Below are 11,423 nucleotides of genomic sequence, written 5' to 3' on the forward strand. Positions count from 1 at the left end.
GTGGGGTGGTCTCTCATCAGAGGTATTTTGTTCCCTAACTCAAACGAATCCGAATCAGGAATTATATCCAAGTCAGATCCTACTCAATTCAAATTAAACTCGTAGCAAATACCATATGGTCCTAGAAATAATAAATTAGGATGAGTTTGGTCCAGTTGACTCAGTCAACTATCTGTTTGGTCCTTTTTAGAAAAATATATTATAGTTTGGTCCTAAAAATTATAGTTTGGTCCTAAGGTGTACAATACCAACGCGGGATGACGTCATGGATGATGTAATTTTCATCTGGAAGTGACAGGAATACCTTTTCAGAAAAATATATATAGAATTTATTAGCAAAAAAGAAATCATTTTCAGATTTCTTTTCTCTCTCATGTCTAGATTCAGATCTACTTTCTCTTTTTTGATGAAGATGATGGTGTTGAAGTTGAAGAAGATGACGAAGATGTTGCTATTGTTAATGATGTAGTTGTTGAAGACGATTCGAAGGTGAAAGTAGATCTGAATTTTTTTTTTTCTGGATGTGTTTTAATTTGTTTTGATTTCTTCCTGCTGCTGTAACAATGACGTCTCCACAAGAAACTCATGTTGTTGTTGTTGCTGCTCGTGTTGAAGATGAAGATGAAGATGATGAACTCTGTTTTTTCTGCTGTTTCATGATGAAGATGAACTCTGTTTTGTTGTTGTTGTTGTCAAAGAAGATGAAGATTAAAACGAAGATGACGAAGGCGATTTGATGTTGTTGTTAATAAAGATTTGATGTAGTTGCTGCTGTTGAAGTCGATGAAGATGATGAAGATTTATGCGTTTTGTTGCTGCTGCTGGAGATGATGAAGACGATGATTTTGATGAAGTTCATTTCTGGAATGAACTCTGTTTTTTTAGGTTTTTATCAGGAGTTCATTTCTGGAATGAACTTTGTTTTAGGTTTTTATCAGGAGTTCATTTTCTGGAATGAACTCTGTTTTTTTTTAGGTTTTTATCAGGAGTCCATTTTCTGGAATGAACTCTGATTTATCTAGGTTTTTATCAGGGGTTCATTTCTGGAATGAATTCTGGTTTATCTAGGTTTTTATCAGGAGTTCATTTTCTGGAATGAACTCTGGTTTATATAGGTTTTTATCAGGAGTTCATTTCTGGAATGAACTCCTGATAAAAGGTGATTTCTGAAAAAATAAGTAGAAATTAACAAGAGTTCATTTTGACGAATGAACTGCTACAAAAAATAAGTAAAAATTAACACGGAAGAGTACTTTGGTCCCTTAATATTTTTAAATAATTATGGACCAAATGAAAAAGGTGATTTCTGAAAAGACTAAATAGACATGGGACCACCTACAAAAGGACCGAACGATATTTTTCCAAACTCGTGTCGAGTCAGGATCGAGTCAGATCTAAACACCGAGTCGGCTATAATAGTAAGTGTATTCCTTTCATTGTTCATTTTACTAAATTTTCAGTCTGTTCCCTCTCTCCCTATTCACCACGACCCCACTCTTCTTCATCGTAAAACCCTAGAAGCCTATTCTCACAATGCCTAAAGTTCATGGATCTGGTACACACTCAAACGGCAGCGAATCGGTGAATATCCAGCGGAGATTTCAAATCTATCACCGGAGAAAAAACCATTATCTACTGTTTCGAGTTCGATAATTTAACTAAAATTGCATCAAGTAATTATATCAAGAATCCTCTCAATACTGATCTCGTGAAAGAAATTTACGAGTCTGAGCTCTCAGTGAAACAAAACTGTTATTAAGAATCCTTTCAATATGACTGTTTCCTTTCACAGAGTTATGAATTTAGAGGTTTCTCGGTATTTGGAGTAGTATCTCTGGCCTCATTTTGATTCTGATACTGCTAGCTTGGAACATCTTATGATATGATACTCATGATTAATGAGAAGGTATGTACCTATTATTTTTGAAACCCTAGTTTCCTTTGATTTTTTCTATTTAGAAATTTTAATTTTAACGGAGTTTTATTGAAATTTATTGTTGGATAGTGTAGGTTAGAGAGAATATAGCTGCTTGGTCTCTGACAATTTAGTTGTTGATGGATTGGAAGGACTTTAATATCTTTCAGGTACTCTTCTTTTATCACTACCAATTGTGTCTGTTTCTTTGTACACATACCTTAGCATTAGCATACCTTTCCGAAGGCATATGGACCATAACTGATTAATCTTACTCCGTTATTAATGTTTCATTTTCTTCATTTCTGAGGGCTTCTTATGGTTTCTATACTTGCTAAACACTTCGTTGTTTATGGTAGAGTTTGGAAAATGATATTGTCTGCCAGACAGTATTGAAGCCAGCAAGTCTGCGGGTCTGGAGTTGTTTGTCTCATGTGCGGTTTCAGGTAGTATTACTTTTTAATTTCATTTTAGTGTGGTTCAAGTTTATCTTCATGACCTTTCCACTTAAGTGACTGGGGTGATTTTGAAATGAAGATGGAGATGTGCCTCGATTCGAATTTAATAAAGAAATGGCATAAGATGATAAAGAAGCAATCTGAGGAAGCAGAGAAACGAGGAGAGCCTTTTGACCTCTTAAGCAAGCCCAAAGTAAGATTTGTTAAGAATCTGATTGAAGAATTTTTGGAGGTATGACACTGCAGTTCGACGTGGTCATCTCATTTTTATCATGGGCTTAGGGTGTATTAATCTCGATATTTCTTGATGAAAAAATGCTCATAAGTCATACCTGTTAATTTATTCTCTTTCAGATACTCGATTCCCAGATTTTCCACAGAAACAATCGGATCATGTAGATAATCAATTTGGTGGTTCTGAACAAGTTGATAATGGCTTTGTGCCATACTGTGAAAGGTTTTTGGAGTTTCTCATTGATTTGTTAAGCCAAACTGCCCACAAGGAGGTATAACATTGAAACCAATTATATCATGTTATTTCTTGTTTGTTCGCCAATTGGAGATGAAATATTTTTAACTGATATACTAAATGACTCTTTTAGGTTTTTGAGGCCTGTTGTTGCTGATGTTGCGGTTGTTCCCAAATGTCATTTAAGTGCTCTTTATAACCACCCGAAGCGACGGCTTTTTGCACGGTTGGTTGATCTGCTCCAGTTGTACAAAGGATTTGAGATTAATGATCATACTGGGACTCAGCTGTCTGACTACAATGTTGTTCTTGTTCACCATTTCCTCATAGAAGCTTTCCAGTTCTTAGCGTCCAAGAAAGTTCACAAGGTGTGTTGATCGGTGTTCATATGCAAACAGTGTTCTCCTTATTCCGGATACGAATTGCACACTGGTCATAGAATTGTGTTTATTGATGGTCTAATCTCACCTATGTTTTGTTTTGACCATTGTAGTTGAAAGAGCTTGCATTGGCTAATGTTGGCTTAATTCAACAAACGTTCTGATCTACTTGGTTTTCCTGAGGAGCTACAAGACTTGGTTTGCAATAAGGTCTGTGATCTACTTGTTAGTTTTCTTGTTCATTTGCGTATTGGCTAACTATTTATATAGTGGTTAACACTATTTTTCTTTACAGCTCAAGTTGGCGTCCAGCAAAGATCCCTGGGCAAAGAGGGTTGATTTTCTTCTCGAAGTCATGGTCTCCTTTCTTGAGAAACATCAGTCCCAAAAGGAGGCTATAAATGCACTTCCATTATACCCAAATGAACAGATAATGTGGGATGAAAGCTTGTTACAAGTATGAATTACTCTGGGAATGATGCGTGGCACTCCCAAAGTTAAATCTTCAGTTTCTGACCCTTCATGATTATGAGAATCTTCAGTCTTTTCTCTCTTGAGTCAACATTGGGAACTCGGGAAGACATCCAGTAGGCGGTCAGCATCTTCTTGCATATTTAAATGTTGATGGGGAGAAACTGCTTTTCGAGGTTGGTCAAGGATGGAGTGCAAATCAAGGAATTTAGGATCAGAGTTGTTAAGCAATCGAATGTAGGAGAGGTCAAGCCTGCCTCTGTAACTGAAGATGTTATGTTCACTCAAGATGTGTTGTTTCTATCTCCATCCGTCCTTCATCGGAGCCTCAGTTCGGAGGAAGCTGCAAAATTAAATGTACCAAAGAGGCCCGGCCTCCTAATATGAATAAGATTACTCACCAAAGTGTACATGATATGTATATTAAATATAGAGGAATGACCTCTGTTAAATGTGGATCTTCACATCTTGTAACGTTTTAACATTGTTCGGTTTGCCATGGCAGAAGGATGTCCCTGAGAGGTACCTTCTTTGTTTGGGTCAAGGAGCGCAATAATTAGCTACTGATCTTGATTTTAGTCGGCAAGGCAGAGTAAATGCATGCTTGTTAGACTATTGGAGCTGCTTGCCGAAGTAGAAAGGCTGGCAACTCCCAGAAGATGTGGGATACACTTGCAAAACTGCCGGATACTTTTGGTTGCTTCATGTCTACTCATGGTGGGAACAGTTCTTAGCAGCTTGTGCGCAAAATCAAGATAATCCCTTGTCTGTTAAAGAGTGGTTCCTTTTGGTGAGTTCTTCTCAACACAGTTCAACCAGTCTTCTCAGGCCAATCTTTTGAAAAAGACATGCATGCAGCAGAAGGATGTTTCTGTCATCTTCAAACAATATTTCAAGAACTTGAAGAGTGTAGGGGTTTTGTATTGCTGAAGTGTATGGCTGACTTGTCAAATTATCAGACGACCAAACAAGCAAAGATTGTGGCAATGACCTGCACTCATGCGGCTCTCAAGAGGAATGTCTTCCTTCAGCTGGGATATATGCATAATAACTTGCTTATGGAAGAAAGCGCACAAATTAAGATTGAGACTTTCATTCCAGTGCTACTTCAGAGGCAGGAGGATGGTTATTCACGTCTCAAACGCAGCATATTATTGGTGATCACCACCAGTTGCCTCTAGTTGTGAAGAGTATGGCTTTCCAGAAATATAGCCACATGGGCCAGAGCTTGTTTACAAGATTTGTTCGTCTAGGTATATACTGTATATTGAGCTTAACGCACAAGGTAGAGCCAGGCCAAATATAGCCAAGCCGTACAACTGGAGATACAGGGATCTTGGAGACCTGCCAATTGTGCGAGAGCAAGCTATTTTCCACAAAGAAAATGCGGGATTTGCTTATGACCATCAGCTGGTAGATGTTCCTGACTATAACGGGAGAGGTGAAAGTGCTCCATCTCCTTGGTTTTACCAAAATGAAGGAGAGGCCGAGTATATGGTAAGTGTATACGTCAGTGACGGATTTGGGGGGTGGCTTGGGTGTGCTCCAGCCACCCCCAAAATTCTAAATACAACCCAATTTTCATTTTTTCAAAGGCAAATTTTGTGGGAATTTTTTTTAGCCCACCCTAAAATTTGATTTTTAGCCTAATATATTTGATTTAGCCCACCTAAATTTGTTTCCGTCGCTGGTGTACATCTACATGCTCTTGCTAGGTTATCCTTCCAGTAAGAGTTCCATATTGACCACCTACGAGTCTACAACGGCCAGAAACTACTGATTCTTGATGTTGTCTCTAGACGTTAGAAACTACTGATTCTTGATGTTGTCTCTAGACGTTTCTCACATCCCTTCATTGGTCCTCCTAACAAGGTTCGTTTCTGAAACCATCTTATTTACTTTTCTTGTTGTTTCTGTTTTTCTGGTCCTTGCTTGTTAGTTACTAGTATGTTCTTAACTGCCTGGAACATATTTATCATTTTGCCAGGTCACCACAGTTGACAAGTTTTAAAGTCAGGGGAACAAATTCATCTTGCTGTCTCTTGTCGTGATGTGATAAGACTGATTGTTGCTCGGCACGATTAGGGTTGTACGTATTTTGTAGGCGATTACTATGTAAACAGTGTTACAGACTACAACCCGCCTTCCAGCTTCTTCTTAACAAACCCGATAAACTTGGTTTAGTCTTACACGAAACCACTTCAGTGACGCACCAAGATGCTTGGAGATATTGGAAAGGTCCATTTTGTGAGTGGCATCGAGGAAATGGCTGAGATCGTTAAAATTAAGATGCATTATTTTGGCAGTGAGGTCTGTAGCTTTACAACTCTCACTACTGATTTACATGTTTAAAGGAAGGTAATTAAATTTGCATTCATGGATAATGAAAATCAATTGATCCAAAGTTAACAGATTATAGGGGTGAAAAAGAAGCTTCTTATGTTGTGTGAGAGTTGTAGATTCCTGCATCAGATCTATGCTTTTTTCCAGAGCTCTCTGCTTTTTTCCAGAGCTCTCTGCTTCAAGTGATGTTCTCAGGATTGCACGTAGTGAGACCACATTAGTGTAGGCAGGAGACCGAATTGGGCCTTGCCAACAAAATTGGACTATTGGAATATTTGTCCAAATTTTTAAGAATGCAATAGAGATCATCATTATTACTTCCATTTGACTTCGCTTTTCTCTTTGTTAATTTATTGTACAAATTGGCAAGCATAAGCAATATGACACAGAATCCCAATTTCAGTCACTAAATTCAAGTCAATACAGATTGATCTCGTAAGAACTTAGTAGTCATGCATACCCTTGTTCACACAAGGAAGATGGTTCTAAACTAACACAATCCTGATTCATAAATCTGAGTACATAAACTGCAACTGAACATCAATTTAATAAGATCAAAAAATAGCAAACTCCTACTTTTGCTTCACTAATCACTAAGCACCAAACAGTCACCAAGTTTACTACTAACTCCCACGAGTTGGCTTATTGACACCACTAATTTGACAACACTTGAGTAATTCACTGTTTAGCAAATGTTTGAACAGGGTACCTGTCAATACAATCTCTCCATGGACAACACTTATTGGTAGAAGGCTTAACATTCTTTAGAGCAACCCAGACTGCACTGTTGCACTTAAAACCACTTCCTAACGCAATCTGCCAGACACGGTCGTTCTTGCGCATCCTTCCTTTGGCTTCAATGTAGGCCAACTCATACCAAATTGAGCTTGATGACGTGTTCCCGAACCGGTGAAGTGTCGAACGAGAAGCCTCCACATGAATAGGTAATAAATCCAAGTTCCTTTGCATTTCATCGATCACTCCTCTTCCTCCAGCATGTATACAGAAATGTTCAAATGCAAGTTTGAAATCCGGTGTATAAGGTTTCACTTTAGGGTTGAACAATTTCTTGATAACTAGAGTAGCCAAAAATAAAAGTTGTTCGCTTATTGGAAGGACTAGAGGACCCAAAGTAGTGATATTGATCTTAAGGGCACTTCCAGCAGTTGCCATGACGTCTTTGGACAACGAAACGCCTAGTTTACCAGCTTCATCTTGATCCTGATAAACACATTTAAAAGCCTTGTCGTCTGAACCATGGTGGGTTCTCACCACATGAACCAGCTTGTACTTTGCTAGTCGTTTGTCCTTGGATTTGTTCGACAGAAGCATCGCAGCACCACCTACACGGAATAGACAATTAGGTAACATCATGGATTTGTTCCGCCCGTAGTAGGAACCATGGGTAATGTTCTCTGTGCTCACAACAATCGCATACGTGTTGCGATGAACCTGAAGCAAGTCTTTGGCAAGATCGACCGAAATCACTCCAGCGCTGCAACCCATCCCCCCTAAATTAAAGCTCTTGATATTACTTCTGAGTTTGTATTTATTGACGATCACTGCGGAGAGGGACGGAGTAGGATTAAATAAACTAGAATTCACAACAAGAATTCCAATGTCCTTTGGCTTCACAGATGCAGTAGAGAATAGAATATCCAATGCACCAAACATCACTTGCTCTGTCTCTTCCCTCGACAAGGCCATTGTATTTGTAGGTTTTGAAGGTGGGTTGTGAAATGTTTCTGGAAAAGAAGTCTCGTCACCAAGTCCAGACCGCTTGACAATCTTGCGTTGGAACTCCATTAAAGATTCATCGAGGTCACCATAACCTTGACAACGCTCTAGGTACTGATGGGTTGAAACTTGAAAGCGAGATGGTGGGCGATAACAGGCGTATTCAACAAGGTAGACCGAGCGAGGCCAAGACATTATGTAAATGGTCAAACCCATAACAATGCAAACCCCGGAAGTTAGAAAACTGGCTGGATTGTAACTGAGGTAATGATGCCAAAGCTCATACACATCCGTTGAGTTGATTCGCATAGCTTCAGCAATGAGAAGTATGAAAATAGGTATAAGAATTAGAGTGAAGAGATGGGTAATCAAGTAATGATAACCCAGCTTGACATATTTGAAGTTCACGGTCTGTAAGAAATCTGGTAATCTCTTACTCTTTTCCTCCATCTTGAAAATAACAGCATTTCCATTGTCACCTAATGTCATGTTGTTTTACGTCTATTATCTGACAGATATTTTTTTGCAAGAGAATGAGAATTGTTTCCGATAGAAAATTTACGATGAAAATTGTTAATTTAAAATGAGTACAAAGTTTAGTTCACAAAAATTATTAGGGACTGCATTTTCTGCTTTGTTGTCTTACATGCAGGGTTATTAAACAGGATAAATGAGAAATCTGGTGAAAGCCAGCACGATCAACAAATATTCAAGGGTTAGTACGGTCAAGTAGTGATGACTAACAAATATTCAAGGGTTGAATCTCTCGTTGATATATTACGCTGATTATTTTTTTGTAGTATTCATGATGGTGTTCTCTCTTCATGAGAATTATTACCTTCAACATTTTTGCCTTCTGTTGTTCAAAATCCAAGAAAAAAGCTGAGAAGAAAGTGTCATCGTCTAAGTATATCTTCATGCGTGCTTCTTGCTTTCGCTCATTAGCATTACAAAAGAGATTCTTAGCGGAATTTGTGATCAGAGAATAACTACTCCACATATGCTATCTTTTTTGATCGTTTCTTTTCTTTGTGGTAACAACCATTCCACATCCTTTGAAGTTTATAATAATCTCTCTTTATGCGCCAGTTTGTTGATTGTGCATTTGCCGACTATTCTAATTCAACATTGTTTACAACTAATTTCTTTCATTGTCTTCTTTATGAAAATATTCTGATGGAGCTTATTCCGAGATATCATTACTCCAGAAAAATGACTAAAAAACTGAAATCACAATTCCTGTAAAGTCTTTATTCTGATGGAGCTTATTCCGAGATATCCTGTAAAGTCTTTATACAAGAAAATCAACTCGTTGTAACACAAATGAAAATTGGAGAAAAATTTGGGGGATGGATATCACTCCATCTGTCAAGCATTTCATATGGAGGGCAGCTCATACCATATTGCCAACCGATATGAGGATGGCAGCTCTCCTTCCTTATATTAATACAACCTGTAAACTATGTAATGAAGGCAATGAATCTCCAACTCATCTATTTCTAGAATGCAACTATGCAACTCAGGTGTGGATGCATTTTAATTTAGATAAACATTTTGTCACAAATGGTACAACAACCTTCCGTGAGTGGCTTGATGACTGTTTGGCGCAGCAGGATAGAGACAGATATGGGGTCAAATGACAAGTACTATGTAGTGTAATCATTTGGTTCATTCGGAAAGCAAGGTGCAATATTACCTTCAGAAAAGAAACTCAAAAAAATGTAAAAATGGCTGATAACATAGCCAAGTATACAAACAGTTATATGACTGTAAACAAATCGGGTTACAACATAATGCAATCTTTCTACTATACTCGTCTGGGTGATGATAATCTGAAAATAACAACTCAGCAAACAAGGGAACGAACTACTACGATGACACTAAAAATGAACATAGTTCTATCAATGAGGGATTCTGCAGTAAAGGCAGGAATCGGGCTAACCCTTTGTGACTACACATGTACAATTAGAGAAGCCAGAGGACTCGATGTAAACTGCACTATTTGGGAACAACTTGAGATTAGAGGGGCTGAAGCGGCATTCTTTTGAGCAACGGAATGGAATGGGCACACTATCTCGTTTTAGAAGCAATTTTGAACCTACTTTACTGCTGCTGATTGGGAAGTATGCAACAACAAGGGAACATAGATACAAAATAAGCGCAGACTTCGGAAACAAGACTAAGTTTGAGATAAACTTTTTAGCAGTTTCATTTTAGTTAGGAGATTTAATGTAATATGTGGTGCAAACTTATCAGTTTTTTGTAACAAGTATGCCATACAACACACTTGGAAAGACACTTCTCTAAATGCTTTACTGATTTATTTGAACATTCAAAGCTGGAATGACTATGTAACTGAAATCCGTAACTGCTTTCAAGGAGAAAATGAATCTTATTTATATATGATATGAAAATGAATCTTATTTATATATGATACGAGGGAAACCTCTTTTTTCCAATAAAAAAAACAATTCCAGGTGTTTAAGATTAACATTTAGCAAAGACTGATAACTACTTCAATTATTCTACTTGAATCCGAAATGATTCAGATACATTCAACAAGATTATAACAACAATAAAGATGAAGTAAGCTTTACTTACTAAGATGAACTAGCAATTCAAGATGCTCAACAATAACATATAGAGCAGTCTAAGAGCAAGTTTTATGGTAGAATCCAACCTATTCCAAGTTGGTGTCATCCATATTTTTCCAAGCCATGTTGCATGGTTTTATGTAGTGGTGGACTCAGAGTTTCACTTTGCTGGGGTCAAATCACATAAGAAAATGCGGCCGAAGGCCGCCAAATTTTATGAAATAGGAATTTGCAGTGAATAACCGATTCACTGAGCTGTATTATAGGATTACAAATTGGTTTTAGCTATAAAATAGGAACACTAAATTGACTTTAGGCTAAATAAAAGGAGACATATTGGTTTTTCGTAATTTTAGTGAAGCAGACCTCACTTGACCCCCTTGTGCATCCCAAGGTAGTCAATATCAGTTGTACATGTCGATATTAAAGGTTTTTATAGGATATCGGAAAAAATCTATAAATATCGGCGATACGAAGGAGAAACGATAAAAACACGTGTATCAACGCGCGTATCGTCCTGTATAGACCGATATATCGGTTTGACTTGTACACTGATAATATAGGTTTCACTTGTACACTGATATATCACTAATGTATTTTATCTTTTGATTATGATTTCTTGAACTTTTAGTTCAAGAAAGTAACTTCGCTAATTTTGCTAACTTCATATATGATTATGGTGGATGTAATTACTGTAAATGTGATGTTGATGGGCTAACAAACATTCAATGCTTGGTTTCATTGTTGATAATATAAGGTCTAATCAACCACCTCTTATTTTGTAAGGTTGAAGTATGTTTACTACAATTATTATTTTTTATTATGGTTATATCAATATATTTTTTGTTTGATAAATAATAAATTAAAAAAAAAATCCTAATGATGTATCGCCTATAAAAACAGATATTATCATTTGTATAGGTCGATATTAACTACCTTGGTGCATCCGCCACTGTTTTATGGAATGAAGTGTGGAATCCAAATAAACACTATTCTAAATAGCTTGCTAAAAGAAGAAAAACGATATTATGAACAACATTAGAAAAACGGTATTCC

The 11,423-nt window shown here is 37.3% G+C and overlaps 1 protein-coding gene and 1 long non-coding RNA gene across 3 annotated transcripts; one reads left to right on the forward strand and one right to left on the reverse strand.

Annotated features, from left to right (window-relative positions):
* The first annotated feature begins 1,466 nt into the window (after nt 1-1,466).
* Nucleotides 1,467-3,111, forward strand: LOC113335986. Of its 2 annotated transcripts, none has more exons than XR_003353573.1 (6): nt 1,467-1,906; nt 2,006-2,085; nt 2,275-2,361; nt 2,453-2,605; nt 2,728-2,879; nt 2,976-3,111. It is a non-coding gene; the product is annotated as an uncharacterized LOC113335986 (long non-coding RNA). The 2 variants fall into 2 exon arrangements; XR_003353572.1 differs by having other exon boundaries at nt 2,011-2,085.
* A 3,530-nt stretch (nt 3,112-6,641) lies between these two features.
* On the reverse strand, nt 6,642-8,262 carry LOC113335863 (3-ketoacyl-CoA synthase 9-like). Its single transcript, XM_026581889.1, has one exon. The coding sequence runs from the start codon at nt 8,260-8,262 to the stop codon at nt 6,715-6,717; it is 1,548 nt and encodes a 515-aa protein (XP_026437674.1). The 3' UTR covers nt 6,642-6,714.
* Nucleotides 8,263-11,423: the final 3,161 nt, after the last annotated feature.

This window comes from Papaver somniferum, unplaced genomic scaffold (assembly GCF_003573695.1).
Source record: "Papaver somniferum cultivar HN1 unplaced genomic scaffold, ASM357369v1 unplaced-scaffold_150, whole genome shotgun sequence".
Classification (NCBI taxonomy): Eukaryota; Viridiplantae; Streptophyta; class Magnoliopsida; order Ranunculales; family Papaveraceae; genus Papaver; species Papaver somniferum.